General features: G+C 33.8%; 1 protein-coding gene across 30 annotated transcripts in view; it reads left to right on the top strand.

Moving 5' to 3' along the window:
* The window catches only part of Bent (projectin protein bent), a 98997-nt gene that overhangs the window by 22942 nt on the left and 50043 nt on the right, over window positions 1-26012 (top strand). For 4 of the 30 annotated variants that reach the window (XM_077413555.1, XM_077413558.1, XM_077413580.1 and 1 more), the window contains 66 exons: window positions 310-482; window positions 727-897; window positions 1027-1106; window positions 1365-1530; window positions 1902-2057; window positions 2513-2674; window positions 2977-3027; window positions 3427-3444; window positions 4367-4414; window positions 4546-4590; window positions 4680-4718; window positions 4846-4908; window positions 4987-5043; window positions 5174-5221; window positions 5530-5598; window positions 6176-6220; window positions 6315-6371; window positions 6446-6499; window positions 6572-6628; window positions 6765-6821; window positions 6931-6990; window positions 7084-7236; window positions 7303-7353; window positions 7442-7588; window positions 7665-7706; window positions 7791-7937; window positions 8016-8066; window positions 8151-8297; window positions 8367-8417; window positions 8499-8654; window positions 9094-10341; window positions 10704-10760; window positions 10866-10922; window positions 11158-11214; window positions 11285-11344; window positions 11424-11546; window positions 11802-11858; window positions 11985-12056; window positions 12141-12197; window positions 12331-12387; window positions 12478-12537; window positions 12615-12665; window positions 12749-12823; window positions 12981-13034; window positions 13130-13174; window positions 13265-13318; window positions 13685-13750; window positions 14132-14185; window positions 14350-14382; window positions 14625-14663; window positions 14792-14821; window positions 14948-14986; window positions 15136-15174; window positions 15347-15385; window positions 15697-15735; window positions 15848-15886; window positions 16063-16101; window positions 16542-16589; window positions 16730-16771; window positions 16988-17032; window positions 17339-17485; window positions 18499-18684; window positions 18920-18934; window positions 20508-20687; window positions 22669-22713; window positions 25931-25972. In XM_077413555.1, the coding sequence (XP_077269681.1) occupies window positions 310-482; window positions 727-897; window positions 1027-1106; window positions 1365-1530; window positions 1902-2057; window positions 2513-2674; window positions 2977-3027; window positions 3427-3444; window positions 4367-4414; window positions 4546-4590; window positions 4680-4718; window positions 4846-4908; window positions 4987-5043; window positions 5174-5221; window positions 5530-5598; window positions 6176-6220; window positions 6315-6371; window positions 6446-6499; window positions 6572-6628; window positions 6765-6821; window positions 6931-6990; window positions 7084-7236; window positions 7303-7353; window positions 7442-7588; window positions 7665-7706; window positions 7791-7937; window positions 8016-8066; window positions 8151-8297; window positions 8367-8417; window positions 8499-8654; window positions 9094-10341; window positions 10704-10760; window positions 10866-10922; window positions 11158-11214; window positions 11285-11344; window positions 11424-11546; window positions 11802-11858; window positions 11985-12056; window positions 12141-12197; window positions 12331-12387; window positions 12478-12537; window positions 12615-12665; window positions 12749-12823; window positions 12981-13034; window positions 13130-13174; window positions 13265-13318; window positions 13685-13750; window positions 14132-14185; window positions 14350-14382; window positions 14625-14663; window positions 14792-14821; window positions 14948-14986; window positions 15136-15174; window positions 15347-15385; window positions 15697-15735; window positions 15848-15886; window positions 16063-16101; window positions 16542-16589; window positions 16730-16771; window positions 16988-17032; window positions 17339-17485; window positions 18499-18684; window positions 18920-18934; window positions 20508-20687; window positions 22669-22713; window positions 25931-25972 (6011 nt within the window). The remainder of the gene's footprint in view (window positions 1-309; window positions 483-726; window positions 898-1026; window positions 1107-1364; window positions 1531-1901; window positions 2058-2512; window positions 2675-2976; window positions 3028-3426; window positions 3445-4366; window positions 4415-4545; window positions 4591-4679; window positions 4719-4845; window positions 4909-4986; window positions 5044-5173; window positions 5222-5529; window positions 5599-6175; window positions 6221-6314; window positions 6372-6445; window positions 6500-6571; window positions 6629-6764; window positions 6822-6930; window positions 6991-7083; window positions 7237-7302; window positions 7354-7441; window positions 7589-7664; window positions 7707-7790; window positions 7938-8015; window positions 8067-8150; window positions 8298-8366; window positions 8418-8498; window positions 8655-9093; window positions 10342-10703; window positions 10761-10865; window positions 10923-11157; window positions 11215-11284; window positions 11345-11423; window positions 11547-11801; window positions 11859-11984; window positions 12057-12140; window positions 12198-12330; window positions 12388-12477; window positions 12538-12614; window positions 12666-12748; window positions 12824-12980; window positions 13035-13129; window positions 13175-13264; window positions 13319-13684; window positions 13751-14131; window positions 14186-14349; window positions 14383-14624; window positions 14664-14791; window positions 14822-14947; window positions 14987-15135; window positions 15175-15346; window positions 15386-15696; window positions 15736-15847; window positions 15887-16062; window positions 16102-16541; window positions 16590-16729; window positions 16772-16987; window positions 17033-17338; window positions 17486-18498; window positions 18685-18919; window positions 18935-20507; window positions 20688-22668; window positions 22714-25930; window positions 25973-26012) is intronic. The other 26 variants (XM_077413562.1, XM_077413569.1, XM_077413586.1 and 23 more) reach the window with 23 other exon arrangements.

Below are 26012 nucleotides of genomic sequence, written 5' to 3'. Positions count from 1 at the left end.
AAGCGATAATAATTCAATTAGTTTTTTATAATTAAAAATAATTGATTTAGATTTAATTATTCAACTTTCATTTCAAATATGTTTAGTTTTTCTGAGGATGTGTTCATAAATGTTGGAAAGATATTATAAGTTAATTAATAAATACTTATACTGATACTAATTTGCAGTTATATTTATTAGAATATAATAAATGAAAATGTTACGTTCTCAACAATAAGTTCTTTAAAAAATATATAAAGCACAGATCGCGTAACAGAAAAATTTGAAGATAGATTAGAATATTAATCAATTTTCTGATTGCGATTTTAGTTATACCCGTAATTAAAGAGAAGCCAAAGGTAGTAAAGATCGTCAAGAAGAAGACGGTCGTGATTGAATGTCACGTTCTTTCTCAATTCGCACCTGACTGTACGTGGTTTAAGGAAACTCAGGCCGTTAAAGAGGATACCAGACACAAGTTGCATGTCGAGCAAGTCAAAGAAGTGAGTTTCATATAATAAAACACTATTCTGTATTAAAGTAAATCAGTATTAAAGAGAAATATATTTAGAATTTAAAATTTAACAGAATAACCAGAACGGAATTATTTTCTTTTACGTTTATTGTCACTGCGACATATCGCGTACAACTAAAAAGTAGCATTTAAATAATATTCAGTATACACGACGTAATTATTATTAAAAAAAAATATTATATGAATTTTGATCAGCTGATTTCTTCGAATAGGGTGAATTCGCCGTGAAACTCGAAATCGAACAAATGTCGGCGACAGACAAGGGCACGTACAAATTGGTGGCGCGCAACGAAAAGGGCGAAGCCACGTCGCAAGTAGTGGAAGTGACGGAAATTCCAGACCAAGGAGAAAAACCAAAAATTGTTACCGGCCTCAAATCAATTGTGAGTATGTTTATTGGTACTCAAAATGCAGCGCTTCTTGATTTTACATTTATCTTGGTAAAAAGATAATATTGTTAAAACAAAGCTTTATTCATTAATTCATTGTCGTGTGCTGATTTTTATTTCCAGACTGTCGAGGAAGGGAAGACGGTCGAGCTCGTCGCCACTCTCGCAACGCAAGACCGAAAGGTCACTGTCACGTGGACTAGGTACGTATTTAATATAAAAATTGCATTTTTAAATATAATTTGCGAATTTCTTGATTCAAGAATATGGTATTTTATTTAACTTAGAAATTGTATACCATAACAATATAAGAATGGAAATTATCAATATTATCTAAAACAATTTATCTTACAATTAGCTAGCACACAATCGTATTTTTTGCCTTTTCTTATATTATTATACAAGAATTTTCTTAGATTGTTCTACAGATTGTTTCAACAATAGTTGCAATATGATTACAGAGATTCAACGATCGTCAAAGCGTCAAAGGACATCATGATCTCGTTCAACGGTCTGGATATGAAATTGACCATTACCTCTGCATCGACAGAATTTACGGGATCATATAAAGTCGTCGTGAGCAACGAATACGGTCAAGACGAATCGTCGGCTCGTCTCGTCGTTAAGGTATGCAATTTTATTTAATATGATCCCGGATTACACACGATCTATACGTGGATGTAAGTTTCTTTTCTTAGTCACTTTTTCTGTCTTTGTTTAAATTTACATTCCAATATATTGCAAAAAGAATTTACACTTCAGCGAAAAATTAACATATTGAATTTAAAATTGTAATTGTTTCCCCTTTTCTTGTGAATTTCACGTGAACTTATTGTATCTCCAATAATTGATCCAAGTACCCCGTTGAAAAATTAGCATGTTGCTCAAGTATGAATATCTAATGTGATTAAATCATCGTTTTCTTGATAAATTCGAAGATCATTCGTAAGTGTAATATGTTCCTCACTGTTGCATGCAATCCCCTCATTAAATTGCAGAAGAAAGAGGAGAAGAAGAAGGACGAGGAGGAGGAAGAGAAGAAGAAGAAGAAGGTTGAGAAGAAAGAGGAGAAGAAAGAAGAGGAAAAGAAGGAAGAGAAGAAGGTGGAGAAAAAGACCGAAGAGAAGAAGGAGGAGAAGAAAGAGGAAAAGAAGGTAGCCGCCGACATGAGAGGATCAATCAAAATTTTATTTAATTTTTAATCGTTTTCTGTTGCTTCCCTATTCCTTCCGTTACACCTTTTGTGATTAACAAATTACTCTTACACTAGCCACATATAACTTAATACAGATACAGAAAGATTAATCGTTTTGCCGAATTTATTACAGTATGCTCCTTTATATTTGTAATTATCGAAAAATAATGATTTTTACATAAAAAGAGAGCAATATGTTAGAAGAAAGAGAAAAAAAGTTTAATTTTAGATAAGTGTTTATTATGCAATTGATTATCAATAATGTACAAGTAAATTAATACGAAGTGATTGAATAATTCACATATTAAGAGTATCTACTATGTACTATGTAATTCGAAAAAAAAATGATTGATCTTTCAATTCCTCGACGCGACAATTGGCATATCGTTGAAAAATTATATCTCGATATATAAGGTAATAAGTTCAACGTGGAGCGACGATGATGGCGGGAGATCGGAGGAATATGAGGAGGAAGTGGAGGAAGAGGAGGAAGTGGTGAGTGTAATTGAGTCCAGCATTATCAGCACGGAGGCCATTCTCGAGGAATCGGACTCTGAAATTGTTTCTCGCGTCGAGGTACACACACATACACAAACATATATCAACACTAATACATAGATTCATCTTTGGTCAATTTAAATTGTTATACTTATTTGATAATAACTTAACAACAATGTATTCATGTATTAATGTAATATATTGTTTTTTCTAATAAAATAAGTGATCTTACTTTTTAATTACTTATAAAAGAAAATTTTTATAATTTATTACATGTAACTATTTAATGCTGATTCGACTTCTTTTCTTCTCTTCTTTCAAAAGTTATGAAAATCATGTCTTCGTAGGATAAATCATTTTTTTTTCTTGTTATTTTCAAGGATAAGCCCGATTTGAAACCGAACGGTATCGACAAACCAGGGGTTGGGAAGGTACGAGATACAATCTATTTCTTTTTAATTTTTTAAGAGGAGAATTAAATGTCATTTCTTTCGAAAACAGTACACTGTGATCAGAACACATCACACCGTGAGAATAATTACTTGTCATTTGTGCCCTATTGTTTATTATTGTACCCACCGTTATTCTTGTTTGCATCTTTTTTATCATTTGTGTCATACCTTTACCTTGAAGTTTATGTGTGTACTGTGTGTTCCATATCCACAATATGTAGAAGAAGCTTATTACATTAAACGCAAATTTCCAACAGATATAATTGATAAATTATACATATAAATGAAATTGATTACGCTTGTGAAGAAAATAATTCCAAGTTAATAATATATATTATATGCGAAAGAAAGTAAAGGCCCTGATGTATTCTGTTTCAGAAAATGGAGATCTTACAGGTGAGCATAAGATATCACACAGTCGAATTTCGGTAATGTAATGCGCTCGAACAGTCACTTTTATCCGCTCGAACAAATACCACTGTGCTCTGAAGCTTGAGGCTTTAGCAAAATATTTTGGCCAATTTGCAAAACAACATATGTTTACACTGCAAATCCAAGTGTATTATTTTTACACACGTAAACGTATTTAAAAATGACACATTTGACTGAAGCTCTTTTTACATGTTACTTTTGTGTTAAATAACGTCATTTAACATGTTTAATTGTATTAAATTAAAAATTAATACGTTCCATCATGTTAAATGATTTAAAACAGCAAGAAATGTGTAAGAAGAGCTGAAATAATACACTTGGATTTACAGTGTATAAAATTGTTTTCAGTTTTATTTTCAGTATGAGAAAATCTTATCTTGCCACCGCAAAATTGTCTTTATGCAATTAATATTTGCCGCTTTTGCGCCATATAAATTTGCTTATATTATTTTACTTTTCGCAGCATCCACTTAATCTCGGCTTATCCGCTAAGTTTCTTCGAACGATCTTACGCGCACGCTTAAGCAACCGCCTTGATATTTATTTTTCCTTACCCGAAACGCAAGTTTTTCCAAGAGCTTTTTCAGATGCCATATTTCTTTCCGAGTCCCAGAAGCTGGTTCCTTTAAACCTATCCAACTCTGCTTCAAAGTTTATTTCTTTATTTCGCATGCTATAGGCTTTTACTTTGTGTGTTTTATATTGCGTGTGTTTGTGCATGAAACATTTTGCGAAGAAAACGAGTATCAGAGATATTTATGCCTGATTTAATATGAACATTATCTTAAATTACATTTGTACGTGCAATTGTATCTCTGTACTGTGTAAATCCAAATTAGATGGAAAGTATTTTTGCTAATATTACTTTATTTTTTTACGTATGTAGAAAGATGAAGAAATCGTGAATAATGTTGAAGAAAGGAAATCTATTAAGGTAAGAATGTGAGACGTAGTTCTTATTAAATATTGTACTTAAAATAATATAACGAGCAATCCATTTAGTGATTATAACCTAATTTTACATCTTAATATTGTTTTTTTAAATATATTTGTTTAAATTTATAGAAGAAAGCCGCCGAAAAAGTTGAAGATAAGAAAGAAGAAGAAAAGGTAAGCGCAATTATTCTCACAAACTTAATTTATCTGTTAAAAATCTATTTCTTTTTTTTTACCTCTAAATCTAAATTATCTTTTTCCAGAAAAAGATTCTGAAGAAGAAAGAGCCCGACTCTAAGGAGGTGTGCATAATTCACTTTTTCTATTTTATTTTTTATATCTTTATTTAACATAATATATTTCCATTTATTATAAATTAATTTGATAGTTCGCATTATCTAACATTGTTATACTTATTAATGTGTATAGGTATCTCGAGAAACCACGCCTAAATCCGATAAAACCGTGAGTCGCAAGGAATCAGTTAGCAGGGTGACTATTAATCATATTTTTTATTTTTTGAATAGTCAGTTAGAAAAATAGATTTCATACATAAATTTTCATATTTAGGTAGAAGAACTTAGGACAGAGAGCCGTCGCAGCTCGCTTATCACGACTGAAGAAAAGGTAAGATATAAAAATGTAACGATATAATGTTAAATTCCGTTCGAGAGTTATGGTCCCGAAAAATTTATCCTGTGCCACAGATATTGGTAAAATACAAATTATTTTGATTTATTTTACTATCATCGTATAGATAATGGATGATGGCACCGCGACACCACGACGTCTTTCTATACAAAAGGTACACATACACATACATATACGTGCATTTCACACGCAGACATTACCAAGAAACATTTCCAACAATTACAAACACTTTCACAAAACTGATATTTTGAAAAAAATATTTCTCATATTGACTAGAATAATTTAAATAAATTTTATTATTAATTATTTATAAAGAAATTCAATTTTATTTTAATTTTAAGTTTGCTTCAATTAACTCTGTCTCTTAAGCTAGAAATTTTGTTAGGAAATATTAGTTATTATAAATTAAAAAATTTATGTCAATTTAATTTTAATTTATGTATTATGTTCTATCTATTATAGACCGAAGAAGAGGTCAAGGTAGAAAGCAGACGATCTTCTATCATAGAAAAGAAGAAAACGACCGAAAAGGTAAGAAAGAATATAATGCCGTTTCTAATCGATTATATCATGTGCTAACAATATATTTCGTAGTCGATTAATTGATTAGTGGTTACATTAATTAATTTTTGGAAGAAAAAAGTAAGTATAAAGTGAGTGTGAATTGTCACCTTCTCGAAATCGACGTAAGAAGGGGTTTTTATATTTTTTAGAAATAAATTATTTTGTGTTAATAGCTTGATGTAATTTTAGTGTTTGCCAAACTCTTGTGTTAATACAAATTATATAATTTGTTTTTTTTTCAAGTAGTCTTTGAAAATAGTTTTTTATCGGTTTGATTTTTAAAGCTTTCAATGTGCAAATAATTTTACAACAAATAAGAAATTACAATTTTAATTTAAAATAAAAAATTTATACTATAATGTATACAAAACTTTATGGTTAATAAGAGTTTAAGGATATAGCAGAGGAACGAAAAGAATAGATATTAGATTAGGGTATTTTTATATTGCGCGATAAATATCGAGGTTCGAGATTCGTGTCGCAGTCGTTAGACTTTGTGTACAAGAAAAAACATTCGAGAACATTTTATCTCGCGTTATTGCAGGACGTACCCAGGCTAAGAGCCACTCCGCGAGCGATTGAAGACGAGGTACACTCATATGTACATTTTAATTGTCCTAATCATTTTATTTTATATTATTTTTCTTTTAATTATACTGTGTAACGAAATGAATATTTTTTAGAACACACTCACAGCGAAGATCAAGCCACACACACACAAATCCGATGAGGAGATTCAGGTACATATAGCAACACAATGTTACTTTTAATCGTACATCGTTCATTAGCGTACACATTGTACACTTAATTCTAGGACATTTGGCCTAAGCCGACAAAGCGCGATAGTATATCGGTAACAACTTACGAGGTACGTGACGCATTTATTGTTGCACATTTATGCGTCTTAAGACACACTATATAGATACATGAAACATTATAGGAAACCACGAAATCCAGTGTAACTTCGTCCGTGCGTGAAACCGACCTTAAACCGAAGGTACATATCTCGCGTCATAGGTATATTGAATATATTTGAAAAATGTTGTTTCCCTTCAAAGTGGAAACAAATTTTTCTATAATATTTGCGAGAAAAGGGAATTTTTGTTAATCACGTAAAAATAAAAACCTTCTAGATTACACCTCAAGCTGCGATTAAGCCACGCGGGCGCGATTCGGACGATGAACTTGAGGTATACAGAAAATTATATTGCACATGATTACATATGTCAGTTACATACGATGACAGTTAAACATTTTGCGAACGATACACGTGTATTTGATCGACGCTATTAATTTTAGGACGCTTGGAGCATTCACAATCTGGGAGAACGTGATAATGAATCTGCGCCATATTACAGAGTATGCGAATATGCTATACGTAAAAGCACACATTTTAATTTACAAGAACGTGTAACATTTTCAACGTATTTTTTTTTTTAATTTTTATTTTAGGATACATCGTCAGATAAGACACACAAACCTTACACACCCGCAGATACACACCCACGTAAAAAATCAGACGAAGATCAACCGAAAGATAAAATATTATCACACGACATAGCCGCAAAAAAGACACATCCGCAGAAATCCGAAAAGGAGATTGAGGTATCGAATATTTATTGTAGCTGGCTAGGCACGAATAGCATATCTTTAAACTGTCAATCTGTTTAGGATATTTGGGCGAGTAAAAGACGCGATAGTGACTCCAAAAAACGTGACAAAGTATGCAAATACATTTAAATTACGGATATGCGTGAGTAGTTCGAATCTCTTTAGAAGAGATGATAAAATTTTGGATATATTATTTTAGGATGCTCCGAAAGAGAAAGCATATTTGCGTGACATCTCTACGAGTAAAATTTCACGTAAATCTGATGAGCTATCAATAGATAAGACACTTTCTCGTGACACACCAACATATAAAATACATCGACAGAAATCAGATGAAGAAATTGAGGTATAGGGTACTTTATTGTCGCACAAGTTGGCTAGGCGTGAATTACGTATTACTTTTAATATATAAATCTTTTTAGGCGAGCAAAAAACGCGATATTTACTCCAAAAAGCGTGACAAAGTATGCGTATAAATTAAAATCATGAATATTAGTTAGAAATTTTTTTTAAAAAGAGATTGTAAAACTTAAAATATGTTATTTTAGGATATTCCGAAAGAGAAAAAACTACGTGATACATTTACTACTAAAACACTATCGCGTAAATCTGATGACATTTCAAAAACTGAGACATTTTCTCGTGACACGACAACATATAAAATACGTCCGCAAGAATCTGACGAAGAAATTGAGGTATATAATATTATTATTGTAAGACACATATTTTTGCGAGTTATATATTTTTAATATACAATTCGTCAATATTTTTAGGATATTTGGGCGAGTAAAAAACGCGACATTGATTCCAAAAAGCGTGACAAAGTATGCGTATAAATTAAAATCATGAATATTACTTACAAATTTAAAAAAAAAAGAGATTGTAAAACTTAAAATATGTCATTTTAGGATATTCCGAAAGAAAAAGAACCACGTGATACATCTACGATTAAAGTAATATCGCGTAAATCCGATGACATTTTAAAAACTAAGACACCTTCTCGAGACACGCCAACACATAAAATACGTCCGCAAGAATCTGATGAAGAACGTGAGGTATATATAATACTATTGCGAGACACATATTTTTGCGAGTTACACATTTTTAATACGTAATATTTTTAGAATATTTGGGCGAGTAAAGAACGCGATAGCGATTCCAAAAAGAATAAAAAAGTATATAAATTATGAATTTATTCGCGAATAGTAGAATCTTTTCAGAAGAGATAATATAAAACTTGAAATATGTTATTTTAGGATACTCCGAAAGAGAAAACTCGTTTGCGTGATACATCTGCGAGTAAAATACTTCTGCATAAATCCGATGATGTTACAAAAGATAAGACATTTTCTCGTGACACTCCTACATATAAAACACATTCGCCGGAAAAAATTGAGGTACATAACCTTGAGGTACATACGTATGCATAATTTGCGAAGCATATGTTACGTACTTTCGAAATATAATTTTTTCTAGAATATTCGGTCGATTAAGATGAAGGAAGATGTCGATTTTAAGAAATATGATAAAGTACGCAAATATACCCTTATAGAAATTTAATACTGTAAGTGATTTTTTGGCTAGTGATTAATAATTTAAAAGCACTATTAAAAGTACTCTTAACAGTGGTTTTAATAGTGCTTTTAAGTGATTAATTACTAGCCAAAAAATAACTTACAGTATTAAATTTCTATAAAAGTAGTTATTAATTATCACGCGTATATAATTAATAAATATAGTAATTAATTATCACGCGTATATAATTAATAAATATAGTAATTAATTATCACGCGTATATATAATTGAATAGGAATAAATAAAGCAATAATGAGATCTTAAATAATATTTTAGGATGCGTCAAAAGATAAGACATTTACACATGGTACACCCGCAGCTAAAATACAACCACACAAACCTGATGAGGTACCGAAAGATAAGACACTTCCACGTGATACACCCACGACTAAAATACAAAAACCTGACGAAGTGTCAAAAGATAAAACAAATTTACAAGACACACTTACTCACAAAATACAACCATACAAACATGATGATGTGCCGAAAGATAAGACACTTTCACATGATACACCTATGGCTAAAATACAAAAACCTGTTGAAATACCAAAAGATAAGACATTTTCACGTGATACATCTACGGGTAAAACACAAAAACCTGACGAAGTGTCAAAAGATAAAACACTTTTTACACCCACAGCTAAAATACAATCACACAAACCTGATGAGGTGCCGAAAGATAAGATACTTCCACGTGATACGCCTACGGCTAAAATACAAAAACCTGACGAAATGCCAAAAGATAAGACACTTCCACGTGATACGCCTACGGCTAAAACACAAAAACCTGACGAAGTGCCAAAAGATAAGACACTTCCACGTGATACGCCTACGGCTGAAACACAAAAACCTGATGAAACGCCAAAAGATAAGACACTCTCACGTGATACATCTATGGCTAAAACACAAAAATCTGACGAAGTGTCAAAAGATAAGACACTTTTTACACCCACAGCTAAAATACAATCACACAAACTTGATGAGGTGCTGAAAGATAAGATACTTCCACGTGATACAGCTACGGCTAAAATACAAAAACCTGACGAAGTGTCAAAGGATAAACCACTTTTACATGATACACCCACAGCTAAAATACAATCGTACAAACATGATGAGGTGCCGAAAGATAAGACACTTCCACGTGACATACCCACGGCTAAAATACAAAAACCTGACGAAGTGTCGAAAGATAAAACACGTTTACAGGACACACCTACTCACAAAATACAGCCACACAAATCTGATGAGGTGCCGAATGATAAGGCACCTCCGCGTGATACACCTACGACTAAAATACAAAAACCTGACAAAGTGTCAAAAGATAAAACACTTTTACATGATACACCTAGGGCTAAAATACATCAGCCACACAAATCTGATGAGGTGTCGAAAGATAAATCACTTCCACGTGATACACTCGCGGCTAAAATACAAAAACCTGACGAAGTGTCGAAAGATAAAACACATCTACAAGACACACCTACTCATAAAATACATCCTCACAAATCTGACGAAAAAATCGAGGTATATGACACTTACATTACATCACACATACGTACACATACACACATATGAAGAGTACAGAGGAAAAATTATCAATGTTCATGTTGCACTCTGATAGTTCTTTCTTACCAGGGCGTGGACTATAATCGTTTCCAGCACGATATATCTTTCGGCCTTATTTCCAATGAATTGTAACTGTTCTTGATCAAAACAGATACGAATTATGAAAGTTCTTTGAAAATGCCACAAGATAGCATAATCAAAGTAATTTTACAAAAAGTGGACATTGGTCGTTTTTCCCCTGTATCCTTCATACATATCGTAATTACAAATATATATTTTAGATATAGATATACTTTATCTTTAAAATATTAATATTGTAGGACGTTTCGCCGACCAAGCCGAAAAAACGTGACAGTGATTCTAAAACACGTGACAAAGTAAGCAAATTAATACATTATATGAGTACTGTGCAGTGTGCACGAATAGTGCAAATTTATACAAGAGGGAGGGTATATCATATTCTAAATATAATATTATTTTAGGACTTACCGAAATCTAAAGATAAATCATCCCGTCGTCAATCTGACGAGAAAATCGAGGTACACGTTACATATATACAACATTACAAGTATTATTACACTGTATAATTTTTTTACTTATTTTTTTTTAACAAAGTTGACACATTTAGGATATTTGATATAAGCGGAGAATAAATTATCCAAAAATGACGAAATACATTAGATATTTTTACGCGTAGAAAGTAGTTATTGTTGTACAATTGAATATTGTTAGTTTTTAAAAGAATACAATAGTCTAAATACGGTATTACTTTAGAATTTGCCCGAAGCAAAAGATAAACCGTTCCGTCGTCAATCTGACGAAGAAATCGAGGTACACGTTACACATTGCACATCGCATTGTATACATTTTTTTATATATTTTTTAACGCTGACATTTTTAGGATATTTCGTCCAAGCGAAGGGAACGTGAAAACAGAGCACACAAAGACAAAACAGACGAGGTACACCATGTAACACATCTCGCATACTTAAATAAATCTGTAAAATAATGAGCATGACTTTAAAGAATCGTTATTATAGGATACACCGGTAATTAAGCCTAAGAGACGTGTGTCTAAACTTGATGATCAAACGGAAGCAGATAGAATATCTTTGATGGACAAAACAAAAGCGCGTGATATCAAGCCCGCGCGAAGTAACGAGGTAGATTGTAGACAACGAGACAGATAATATCCGCACAGTTGTTTAAAAAATAATTAGTTTTATCCATTTACATTATCTTTGATATTTGACGATGAAAGAATAATAATCGGTAGCAAATTGACAGAATTTATATTTTAGAAAAGTTATATCTATTAAAGTTAAATAATGCACGCGAAATAAATACAAAATTATGATTTTTTGTAAAAAACAATAAGTAGAATATAGAATTCGTTAAAACATTCCTTAAAATTTTAGGACAAATTGGCACCGAAAGCGAAAGGACACGATGATAGACACGTCCCACACCGTGAGGTACACGAAAATATAAATACATATGACACTTCGCTTCACTTTACTCTACTTTACACAATTTACATTTTCCTACTTCGCACTCACATATCTCTGACACAGCTTTGGTAAAGTGCACCGTTATTTTAGGATGCTACAGACGCATCACACAAACCTCCACTCGACCGAGATGTCAAAATTTACTACACACACTACAATTACGTTAGTTAGACAATACTTATCATCTTATAGTGGACAGTGAAACTTATTATTTTTGTTTATTTTAAGATTGATGTATTATTTTAGGACGTATGGGCACCGAAATCCATCGAGCGCGAACCAAATTCTGTCACAATCGATAAGGTACACACATATTGCACACATACACGACACATACGCATGTATATGACGTGAGATAGATTTATCGGAAAGAAATATTAATCAATTCAAAATATCTACGCATCGACACACAATTATTTATTTTTTAATTTTTTAGGATGTTTCATTACCTACCGTTAAACCGCAAACACATGAATCTGACGACGATATTGAGGTACAGGATACACATATATACAGTGCAGTATACTTGTTTAATTATACATTAGAGTTTTGATTAATGTAATGAAATAATGCGCGACCGTAGGATATCTGGGCATCGAGAACCGACGAGGACGACGCGCCTAAACCTATCAGAAAGTTAGAGGTACATGCAATTGACACTACGTTTATTTCTACTTTCGTTATTTACAGCACGAATCGTAATTTATCGGTACATTTTAGGACTCGCGAGTTTCCAAAGTTGCGCCGTATAAAATCGGGGACGAAGTCGAGGTACATATTTACAAGTATTCATGCACTATCCGAAAATTATACATCTGTTCGGCACACGACGATTTTTTAAATTTATCTCATAGAAACCTACGTCCACATCCGCGCCTAAACTTGCATCTAAGCCTAGGAACGGCGTAAGCAAGCCCAAAGAGATCAGGGTATTCTTAATATTTAATACACTTAATATTATAACACTTAATATTTAAATTAAGACGTTTTTACTTCATTTATATTTACATTCTTATCCGTTTGCGAAAGAGCTGAGAAGAAATGAAATGAGCATTTCGGATAGATTTTATCCTTCAATCTTTTTAGGAAAACGATATACCCGAACACGAAGTAGGCGAGATCAAACGCAAAGAGGCCAAGGTACACATCCGCACACGTACAATTGCACGCATTCAAATACACACAGTACACGATAAATTTAGATTAATATCATTTTCTTTATTTTTTTATTTTAGAGCAAAGATACTAACTCTACACTTGACAAGGAAGACGTGCCCAAGGTATATATAATACAAAATGGTAAAAATATGTACACACAAAACACACTCTTTATGTTGACGGCGTTATTTTATTACATTTTGAAATTGTAGAAAAAGGTGTCTACTAGACGTAGGTCGTCGACGAAATCGGTGGAAAATTCCGAGGTATAAAAAATTATATCTCACCGATCTTCATTTTCTTTTGATGCTAATCACTGACTCTTTTCACTTGCTTGGTCGCATAATCTTCGATAACTCCTCATTCTCTTTGCACATGTAATCTTCGATGCACACGCATTTTTCACTTTTCTCTACGCTGTAATCTTCGAAGCTGTCTATCTTGCGTCTTCGCAAATGTGCGTTGATATTCTTCGTTGAGTTAACCATTGTGACGGTTGACTTGACATGCCAACGGCACATTTTCTTCTGTCATCTCTTCACGATAATCGTTTTCTTCTTCTCTTGCTGTTTCTCTTCTTCTTGCTCTTCTTCAAAATGTATACATTTTGGTTGATTATAAATATTGTTTAGGACCAAGAACCAGTATTGAAACCAAAGAAGAAGAAACCTAAATCCGCGGATGAATCTAACAACAAGGTATACGATTACACATTAACAATACATATCACGATTATAAAGATATGAAAGATGAATTTTATATCTCTGTATAGAGAATAGAACGATATATGATCATTTATATATGTGCATATTGATTATATATATTTGTTATTAATTACCGCATTTTGCTATTCGCTTTAAATTGTCACTAACGTTAATATGCAAAATTTTTTATGCTATATTATGTTGTAAAATAGAATAGAATGACAAAAATGTATTTATATATATATTTATTAATTATATTATATTTATAAGTATATCTTTACTATTTTATGTCTTTTATACGGTTTACACATTTTTTAAGAGGAATATACTCTTACAACGTATAAATCTTACAATGTATAAATAAATATTTTCTAGAAAGAGGAACCGACTACAAAACCGAAAACTCCCGGAAAACCGGAAACACCGAAGGTACACAAAAGCATAAAATCTACGTATATACAAAATTTCCAACATGATTTAAATATTTTTATTATTTTCTGACAATTACATTTAGCCTTCGTAAGATAAACTATAAAATGTAAAATTTATATTTAAAAAACACGAGTTTTAAAAGCACTATTACTATATTTTAGGAAGAAGCTAAGCCTAAACCGGGAGAGGCGAAGGTATATAAAACAATTACACTTGTTGTTTTTACATGTAACAATTTCTTCGTTCGTGATTAACACTGACAGTTACAGCTAAAATATATACAGCGACAATTAAAGCATAATACATCAAATATAATGCTCTTCTCTAATACCACGCCACATTTAAAAAATGAGCACCAGCTACATTAACCACGTGTCGTAAATGTGTAACTTAAGATATTTTCGTTTACATTCAAACACATTTTGAACATTTTTAGGTGGAACCGAAAGCCAAACCTAAAGCAGAAGGAGTAAAGGTATATTCACGCAAATACTATATATACATCTTGCAACAATATACACTTGCACACAAGTAACAGAGAGTACAATAAAATAAAATAAAAATTGCAAATGGGTAACACTATTAAACTCTCGTACACTTTAGGAAGCCAAGCCTAAACCAGACGAACCGAAGGTACACAAAACATTTTTTATACATACACACATTTTACTAAATTCAATAATCAGTTCAATTATATCACGGTCTATTGGCATGAAAAGTAAGACATTAACACACTCAAATTTACGCCTGCACTTTTAGGAGGAACCAAAAATCAAACCTAAAGCAGAGGAAGTAAAGGTACAACATTTAAATTCGGCATTATTTTGCAGCAATACGTAGTTATACAAGCCTAGCTCGCGGTTGACAAAAGAAAAAAATGAATAGAATGTAGCAAATAAATGTGGCAAATAGAAAACACTTTTTAAACACCAACCGTACGCTTTTAGGAAGCGCCAAAGGTGAAGCCTAAACCGGACGAAATAAAGGTACATAAAATGTTTGTCGTACCGTTTAAAAGTAAATCTAGGCTCAGTTGTCAGATTTTTAAAATGCAGTCAATCTGCACTGTAGCGATAATATGAGAAACAAACAATATTTTATTTTATGTATACACTTATATTATATATACACACTACTATTTTATATATACACTTTTAGGAGGAACCGAAAGCTAAAATTAAAACGGAAGAACTGAAGGTACACTTGTGCTATCTTGTAACACTATACACATCATACATTTGGTACAAGTAGTGTACAAGAATAACAAAACAAAAAATTTTTTAAATAAGAAAAATTTAGGTATTATTTGGAGGTATCGTTTTTGCAATTATAATTTTAAATAAAGATTAAAATTAAATAGAAATTGTTCGATACTCAAATAAGGTCAGGGGAAGGTAAGGTTACAAAAATACGGTACACTTTTTCACAATTATTTTTTCCACTTGTGGTTATACTTTTCATTTACACACATTTATACATAAATATTATAATTGTAAAAACGCTTTTAGGTCGAAGAAAAACCTAAGGCTAAACCAGGTGAAAGTAAGGTAAACGAAATACTTGTACAGTTAACAAGTTAACAGAAACATACGAAATATAACATTAAAAATCAGAATTTAACAAATACAATACCATTATTAAATACTCGTACACTTTTAGGAAACACCGACGACCAAACCTAAACCAGACGAATTAAAGGTATATCAAACGCTTGTTATATATTTATCAAGATTAAAATTTTTACTCGAAATTTTAGAATACATAAAAAAAACATTAAGCACTAAATATTGCGAAGACTAATTCAAAAAGTATAAATCTGTCGAAAATTATCAATATTTTATACATAAATATTATAATTATAAAAACACTTTTAGGTTGAAGAAAAGCCTAAGGCTAAACCAGGGGAAATTAAGGTAAACAAAACAGTTGCACAATTAACAAGCTAACAGAAACATGCAAAATATAACATTAAAAAACAAAATATAACAAATATAATACCATTATGTTAAATACTCGTACATTTTTACATTTTTCGCTATCAAAATAAAATCGCATTTTCTACCGTCTTAAACTACATAATAATATTCTAATATATAACAGAACTGCATAATAATATTCTAATAGCTTATCACTGGATCTTTCGATAAAATGCCAAAAGTATTAACAAAAGCAAAACATTTCGCGTACAATTCTAAAAGAAAATCTTGCAAAAATTGCTTGCCACTTCACACACATTAATTAACATAATAAATTTATTTAAATATTTAAAAATTAATATAATTTAATATAACTTAAATATTAATTTTAAAGAATGCGCAGGGCATTGAATTAAAGCAAACTTTGCTGTTTGCAGAAAGAGGAATCGGCAAAGAAACTTACGCCTAAACCAGTAGAACCCAAGGTATACTTGATAAAACACACATACATGATATAAAGACATTATAATCTAACATTTTTATATTTATATAAATTTAAATTAAAACAGGGTATAAATTTTATCAAGAAATAGAATTATTTAATTTTTTAAATTTTAATTTACAGAAGGAAGAAGAGATCACTAAGAAAAGCCTAAAGCCCGTTAAGGTAATTGCAATTTTAAAAAAATTAAGTAAAGTCTGTTAATGATTATAAACATGTTATAAACATGAATTTTTAAATATTAGTATTATTTAATATTGAGAGAGAAACATTTTTAATTCTTTTTTTTGTGATTATTTTCAAAATATTTTACGAGATTTAAAAAAAAAAAAAAAAAAAAAAGATATATATGTTAGTAATGTAAACTGTAATTCGTTTCAGCAACTCGAGGAAGAGAAGAAAACTCAAGAGAAAGTCGAGCTTAAGGTAATTTCATTTCTTTCATCACATCTATCGACAATCGTTCAAAGTAACGTCCAGTATACGTCCATCTTTAGTAGATATAGAAGCAATAACGAAATTAGTATTAGATAAATGTTTGATTTGATTTATTTATTAATATTTCATTTACAATTTTATGCGACTTAATTTAGTATTATTAAATTAATAATATTAGATAAACGTTTTGTCCGTTCTCTTGCTTCTTGAAATTTGTTTTCAATGTACCGCGAAGCCAATACGTATATCGATACCTCACGAAGCTGTTCTCCTAACAACGATGTATTAATGCAGCCAAAGGATGCCGAGACCAAACCGAAATTCCGTATACCACCGAAACAGGAAGTAAAAACCGAAAGATTTCAGGGAATTCAGCTTAAGCCGGTTTCGAAGAATTCGAAACAGCCTCAGCAGGCTGAAAACGGCGGTGTGGAACTTAAGGTAGCCCCGTTGAAGGGGGTTAACGCAATCTTGCCGCGCAATCTCTATGTTTCGCGCTCTCTCTTCTGTGTCTCTAAAACTTCCTCTCTAAATTTCGATTTACAGCAGTTTCTAATTTCGCACTGTTCAACAGCGCCGAAGCATATATATATTTGTGCGCATTCCTACTTCTATATGTATTTCAAGATACTTCTCACTCCATGTTCTTAATACAAGTTAAATTAATCAAACGTTCTCACTGTAAACTTATCTTCTCTCTGTATTTATATTTGTGCGCATTTCTATTTTTATATATGTACTTAAAAATATTTCTCACATCATGTTCTTAATACAAGTTAAATTAATCAAACGTTCTCACTGTAAACTTATCTTCTCTCTGTATTTATATTTGTGCGCATTTCTATTTTTATATATGTACTTAAAAATATTTCTCACATCATGTTCTTAATACAAGTTAAATTAATCAAACGTTCTCACGGTAAACTTATCTTCTCTCTGTATTTATATTTGTGCGCATTCTTATTTCTACATGTACTTTAAAATATATCTCACCCCATGTTCTTAATACAAGTGAAATTAATTAAACGTTCTCGCTGTAAACTTATCTTCTTTCTGTAATTATATATATATTCTATATGTATATATATTACGGCATATATCTTCAAGCTCTACGCTGCGCTCATCTTTCTCCAATGTGTCCTAACTTTTCTGTGATTCACACTTAATCTATTTATGTTTTAATAACGACGTTAAAGCGACGCATCTCGAGATCTCTTTTAAGAGATCGATATCTTTTCTCGCATTTAATCTTCTCTGTCTCTTCACATATTCTTTTTTCTACACGCTCTACTTTCAATTACAAGGTTATCCGCAATATTTTTGAATAACCAAAATCTGTCTTTGCTATCGGCGACTTGTACAGGGATTTAAATCAATGTCCTGCCTGACACGTAACGGTGCTTATTTCTTCGCGAATCTCTTCGATTCTATATCGTTTAACGTTTGTCACGCAGAAAACTGAGAAGTTAGAGAAGGCCGAAGCGAAGAAGATGAAGGCACCTAAGGGGGCGAAGGAAGCGGGTTACGAACTTCCGGAGATTCCGGATTACGAAAGAGCTGTCTTGGAGAAACCTCGAGAATTCGATTTTGGCGAGTTCGTTCCTCGCGATAAGACGAAGCTCGAGAGACCGGTCACCCAGGTAAGGAGGCAATTAAAATCTCTGTACACGAACAATTTTACATAATTATCATAAATAATAATTTAAGAAATAACAAAGCTACATGCACATTGAAACATATTTTATAATCAGTTATTTATAAAAAAAATTTATAGATTGATAAACATTTTCTATTAGAAGTTTAACAATAAGTTTAAATTAAATGCTTAATAAAGTTTTCGACTAATTATTTTTTTTTTTTCATGTCGCCGTGCAGAAATTCGATTCTAAGGTAAGCAATTGTCGTTTATTAATAACGAAGGTAAAATATTATTTTGCCAAATTGCCAAACTCGCTCGCGCGAGGAATCCTGCGAATTTCGCAATCGTCATAAGCGTCGCCCGAGGACGTTTTGATCGAGCCTCGCGATACGCGGTTCAGGATAATTAATTTTTACGCCCTATTTACGAACGATTTAATTATAGCCAAGGTGCGAATCTACGTAGCTTATTTTGCTTGGAAGAACGGGAAACTTTCAAAGAATCTCACGTCTAAAAATACTTATGTAGGATATTCCAGCACCAGATGCTAATAACGAGGGTTCAAATAGTATCATATATCTATAATACGGACAATTTAATTATTATTTTATTTACGTATACGATTTGTTATTACTTTCAATTTTTTAACATTATGTCCCGCATTATGTATAATAATTATATTTTAAATTAATGTTCTGTTAAATCAAAATCTGGAATTACTCGTGGCACTCCGAGAACGCCCTTATTATTTCTTTATATAATTGCGTATTATATTTATTTTTTTAAATTGAACTACTTTCGAAATAAACAATATAGTTACTATGGTGAAAATATGGTTTAATAATAATCCTTCGGATCAGAAATCAGCACGATTCTTTCCAGAACCGTGACGTAGTATTTTAGCGTCGAAAATCGACCTCATATTTTCCGTTCCGCTTGAAGACGCAGTGCCACCGCGCCATAAATATCCACCTACATAATTCGCAATTAACGCGTTGCGCGAATGGACAGGGATAGGGGCAGGGGGGAGAAAAGCGAAAAGGGGTAATAATCAGTCGATTCCAATCTTACCTTGGCAAGCGATGAATGCCTCCTGTGCGACGCGCGACGTCGCGCCTGCAACTATTTTGGCGGATAAACGCTCGTATATCATCCCCCTGAAATCGGTTTCTCGTCGTCGCCGTCGTCGTCGTCGTCGACGTCGTGAACGAGAAATGGGGAAAACATTGATCGCTATTTTCGGCCTTATTACGACCGACCCAATAGCAACTCGTGCTCGAATCGCAGGGTCAGTCGTAATCGCCCTACGTACGCGATCGTGTTAAGTCACCGCGTTAACGCCCCCGACACGTCGATATCGGTAAATTCATCGCGAAACTCGTTTAGATCGCTATCGAGTAATGTTTCCTTATTAATTAAGGAGTTATTAAAGTGTATATGTGGATTAAGCCGAAAAGATCGACTAACTGTGATTCTGTCTAGTTTTATTAATTCAAATATTTAAATCTTAAAGAAACGTAATTCATATTTATCGAATAATATATCAGCATCCCCTTTTCAATTAATTATATAAAGAAAAAGAGACTCCGTGTAATTACCTAAAAATTATTCATTATTGATGAAACGTTGATGAAACGGGGCTAGATTTTTTTTCTGTTAATCAAGGAGAAAAGGATTCATTTACGGTTAATTGATGTAATCGGAAGAAATGCTAAATTAATTATCAAAATTTTAAAGAGATTTGACTTTTCGCTTAATTTTTTAAACGGGCTTGATCTCGGAGGAAGTAAGCGCTATTAATCGATCAATTTTCGATCGTCGCAGCCGAAGTTACCGGAGATTAAAGCGCCCGAGGCACCCAAGATCGAAGTTATCAAGGACGTGACACCGATCGGTAGCAGGAAGGGCTCCTTAGCACCCGGAAGCGGTGCCAACAGTCGACGCGGCTCGCTCATACCACCCGAGGAATTGGGTCGTAGGCCCAGCTTGCTCATCAGTGACGAGGTATGTTACGGAATGTACTGTGTGATCATGAAAGTATATAGACTACCTTGTAGGGGACTGAGCTGAAGAATGCAACAGAGATACAAAAAAGTGATATATTCAAAGATTCTGATTTAGTTTCTTCAAATTGCCAACTAAATTTTCCAGAAAACTCATTTTATCTTTAATTTACATACTTTAAATTGTAAGACAAGCGACACTAATACAAATTAGTTAAAAACAAAAGTTAATTTAATTATCAGCTAATTAGCTATTACACAAATATAATTTAACGAGCTTAAAACATTGTTGCATTTTTACGTGCTCGTGAGATCACCCAGTTTGCTTGCTTTGAAGAAATCCGATGTCCAAGGAAACGGATCATTACTGAACTTGTTAATTTATTGGAAGAATCTTGTCAAATCGCCAGACATTGTTCCAATTAGCTTCAAAGTTCGGAAATAAATGACTGTGACGCGATCTATTCTAGTAGAATATTAAACCACAAATCAATATTAAGGTCTCATTAAGAGTCGCCCGATGTCCTCTTCTACAATTGCATTAGCAAGAGAATTATTTCATTTGTAATTATCTGTTATTCTACCGTCATGTCAATAAAGCAAAGAGGGTGATATGGCACACTTTGCACTCTTGAATATACATATATGATTACGAGAATTATTTAGAAAGATTATTTTAATGTATTTTTTAATATATTTTTTAAGGAGAAGTATATGAATATAAAATGGATATTAAATTAATTAAAACATTTCAATTTATTTCAATATTATTAACTTTTTAAAAATTAATTTAACGTATAAAATTGTGAACCGCTTTCTGTGCAATACGTTTCGTTACAAATATATTTCAGAGTGTAAAGTGCGAGTCCCGTTAGGTAGATGATTAACGAGTCGCGTAAGACACTCGACGAACAAGTAGGTAGATGACTGGCTATACCGCTGGTTGGCCCTAGGACTTTTTGTAGCTTTTTTTTGAGTTTTATGGTGTAAGTCCAGTGATGGTCGTAGTGGTCGTACTCGTGATAGATATACGCGCCGTGAATCCCCGACGACGAATAAGCTCGTCGAGTGACGCACGTCGCATTTAGTGTCAGCAAGGCGTGAGATTTAGAGTTTTAGAACCCCCCCCTTTTCATCAAATGAAAGATCCAGAGTTGACCAGCTTCTGAAGCATATACTCCTTCCCTCCCTCGTCTCTTCTCCCCCTCCCGCTCCCCCGGGAAAAGTCGAGTTTCGTTATCTCCCGTTGTTAGCAAAGGCATTTCTCCCCCCCCCCGAAAAAAAGAAAAAGATAATGGAAAAACGAGCAACCTGCGACGCGCAAAAATCGAGGACGTCCCAAGATCGGTGCATATCGACTCGCGGAACGCAAGAGCCTGAAGAACTATAAACGGATGCTTCCTCCAAGAGAAGATCGTCGAAGAAACGCACGGATAATTGCCGACCATGTGTGGTATTACCTCAGCCGAGAGCGAGGACGATCGAAAGCGTTCCCCGTGAAACGTGCAATCAGATATCTCCATTACATTCTCGAGAGATAAGATCTCACACTTCGTCTTAAAATAATCTTTCTGAATTATAATTAGCGTTACAGCCTTAAGAAATATTTTTAGCTCGACTGTTTATGACTACGGAGACGCTTTCGGGGTGTAAAAATAGGCGGAAATGCATTAATTAAAGTTACTAAAATTAAACAGACGCACAACTTGCCGTTAATTAATTTTAGTTAATTTCCCGAGACTTGGTTCGGTTTCAAGATAAAGATAAAACGGGGAATGCGTTTCGATACGTCCAACACAGGGCGATAGGGCACACACGTACGCCGGCCGATCGAAACGATCGCGCACTACTGTTATACGACGTATAGACATATATGTTGCAGCATCGTACATTGTGTACACACGCACAAACACACATACACACACGTGCGCATACAAGCATCTTTACCTCGCAGTAGTGGTTAATAGAGATTTGGTCCATAGGAGCATAGGAAGCTTCGTCCCGGCGAGGTGGTGGACGAGCGCAAGGTGAGATAAATCGCTGAGAAAAGCGCGGAAGCGAATGTCTCGTCTGCAACCTTACTCGACTACCAAATGCACTTTTATTCTTACTTACTTTTCTCACGCACTCTCTCTCTTTCGTACACACTCACCGGAGTATCGCGTAAAGAGAATCAAGCGTCTGCACCGTCTGCACTCTGAAACAAGTGAATCAGAAATGTTAAGAACTGCGTGAAATTTAAAACTTAATCTCTTTTCAGTCTTGTGTCCATGATGGGGATGACGCGTGAGTCTGGCTTCGCGAGTGATTGGTAATTCAAAGGTCCGTGGTTCGATTCCGGCCCGGCCTTCATCTCACATACCTCGCTTAAGAGGTGGAATGCCCATTTTTAATGGGAAGTCGAAGGATTAAAATTCCAATGGATTATTAATAATCCGTTTAAGAGTTTAAAGAATTATTGCATAGTGCAAGAGGTCGACGGTAAAAGAGATTGATTGAAATTATATATATTCGGCTTAGAGTTGTTTGTGCCAAATTACTTTTGAGTAGAAGACACCTTGATCTCCCTCAATCGAGGGAAATTCGAAAAAACCCCCCTATATCCATGACGCTGGACATCGCTCCGAGATCTCGGACGGGGAAAGTTGACCAATCGCATTGGTCAATTGGTCGAATTGTTTTAATGTGATTGGTCAAATTCTTTCTCCGTCCGAGATCTCGGAGCGATTGCTAGCATCGTGGACACAAGGCTTTTTAAATAACATCAGGGTGTAAACTTTTTTAGATTTTTTTCATCAATTAGATTTTGAGAACAAACTTTAATTTAGTACTGAAAAAAATACTTGTTAGTGAAGTCGAAACGTTTACTTGATATCGATTATAATTATGAATATAAAATTTTTCTTATTAATGTAATACTTAACTCGTATCGTTGAGCCATTATTCCCTCATATTGCTTTGAGAACAAAGCTCAAGATTTTTATTAAAAATTTTATCGCCTAATTTTTTATGTGTATTTCTTACAAAGCATAAAGCCAACGTATTTGAGACATGAAAAAAGTTTATTCGGTGCTGAGTTTTTGTCCTATTTGAGTAAATTTCGATATAAATACACATTTCGATTTATTATTGCGGTTTTACCGAGATGCAAATTGTAATATTGCAAAAAAACTAGTGTTGTTTATAAAAGAGCTTGTGTTTCAAATTTCATGCAATTCTTAACGTTTTTCATTCTCTCTACAACCTTCTTAATGCGATTTTATTGCTAATAGGAAAAGCTTGCATTCACGATTCTCTTTGCTCGATTTTGCCTGCTCGTTACTACTATTTACTCCCTGTGGTCGTACTTTATGGCACACGATGCACGAAATCCACACGCATCGTCCTGAATCTAATCACGCACACTTTATGACAAAAAAATGGTTTGATCTAAACTCGATTAATAAATAAACTTTACATTATCGGGAGCGAACAGTTAGATTCCCGACGATGACGTGCAAACCTTCACGTGGGAGAGTTCCAGCATCTTTTTATTTTCAAAAAACTTATTTCCTTTTTTTAACATTCTTTTTAATAGAGAGAGAGACACGTCGAAAAATCCTGTCTTTCAATTTGTTAAAATAAAAAGATATTGGAGCGAAACTCTCGCATGTGTCTCTCTCGATGTTTCTCGACATAATCGAAGATCTGCGAATAAAAAAACGAATGCATCTTGGCACGGATCTGTTGCAACCGAATCTATGCATCTCTGCCACTCTTGATGACAATGATAATAACAACAATAATATTAATTAATAACGCGAGATGAGGGAAGGAAGCCAGGGCCTGTCCGTGCAACGTGCGCGCCGAGTTGTCAGTTAATCACTCGCATACAAGGTTTCGAGTCTTCCCTGGCTTACATCTTCACCCGATAGATCACCCGGGTGTTCTTGGCAAGCATCGCGCCGCCGTAGACAGAGGCATCGGCGCTAATAAATGTCCCGTGCAGCGCAGCAAGACGTGTGAATCATGCTTGACGACCGAACGGTCGTCTCATCGTTTGCGTGAAACACACTTGTTACCTCCCCGTTTTTGCCAACGTGCAATGTGCATCGTTATCAAATTGAATTATTGTCTCGCAAATTGATTTGCGGAGCGTCTTTGTCGCGCGAAAGTGAAAACGTCTGGTTGGACTCGTTGTAAGTCGACATCGGACATTGTTCTAAAAAATCTCTTTCGAAAGTTTATGGCAAAGTTTCGAACAATTATAATGTCGACGAAAGTATTTATGGGTGTAGATAATAGCCATTACAAACTTTTATATTTTTATTTAAATTTTTATTATCGAGCTTATTACAGTAATACACACATTGATGTAATTATAACTTCATTGGGTTAACGTTGCGATGACTCGTTTGTGACTGGCCACTGCTACGCCCTTGCTTCTCCAGTCGACTATCTCGAACCTTCACGTTGTAAAAAATATCAATAACAGTTAGAAAGTTCCAATTGATTTACGAAACAGCGATTATATAAAATCGCAATAAAATTATAGTACAAAATTGTAACGAAATGAATGCAATGAAGAATTCGACGTGACAGGCTCGGGACAATCGAATTCTCAGATTAATTATTCTTACGAACGGCGATTCGCTCTTTAAGAGAGCCGTCTACTTTCGTGCGATCACGCGCGAGCTGGTTGCATTTAAACTCACTGACGTATTAAGTTTACCGCCGAATCGCACTATTCTGTCCAGCAATGCACCGCACAGAAACGCAAACGCACAAGCCGTCGGCAATAACGTCGGTAAGGCGAGCCTCGAACAGCCCCCGTTTGTGTTCGTCTATCGCGATTTTTCCTCTTTATCCATCCACAGCTCCCGACTTTTATTCTCTTCCATATATCTTCGGAGATTAACCGAGACTTTGCCCCCCCTCTCCCCCCCCCGAGCGAATAATAAAAGCAGCCCTTAATCTAATCCGATGCAAGAAAAGTCAGTTCTCGCCCCTTGACTTTTTAACAGAAACAGCGAAGCCAGCGCGCAGGAGCATTTTTGTTTCCCATCATTTTCGGCATCATCTATTTTTGCCAACTGTTTCCGTAAAAGAAAAGAAGGTATTTTGATGTCTGTTCTGTGTAAATCTACGTCGGGAGATCGTTAACAAAGATCCCGCGTTAACAAAAGCGACAAAAGAGAGAAATTATCTTTACGACGACGAGCAGTCACTTGACCCCTCATGTGTTCGTCTCTGTGATTTTTGCAGTTGGGAAGGTTACGGCCCGGTGAGATGTTGGTGGACACAAAGGTGAGATTTGTGTTCGCTATAACACAAAGCTTACCTGCTC

Source organism: Temnothorax americanus, unplaced genomic scaffold, assembly GCF_048541705.1.
Source record: "Temnothorax americanus isolate GAGA-0224 unplaced genomic scaffold, ASM4854170v1 Scaffold33, whole genome shotgun sequence".
NCBI lineage: Eukaryota > Metazoa > Arthropoda > Insecta > Hymenoptera > Formicidae > Temnothorax > Temnothorax americanus.
Note: the sequence above shows the minus strand (reverse complement) of the source record. Positions and strands in the feature narration are given on the sequence as shown.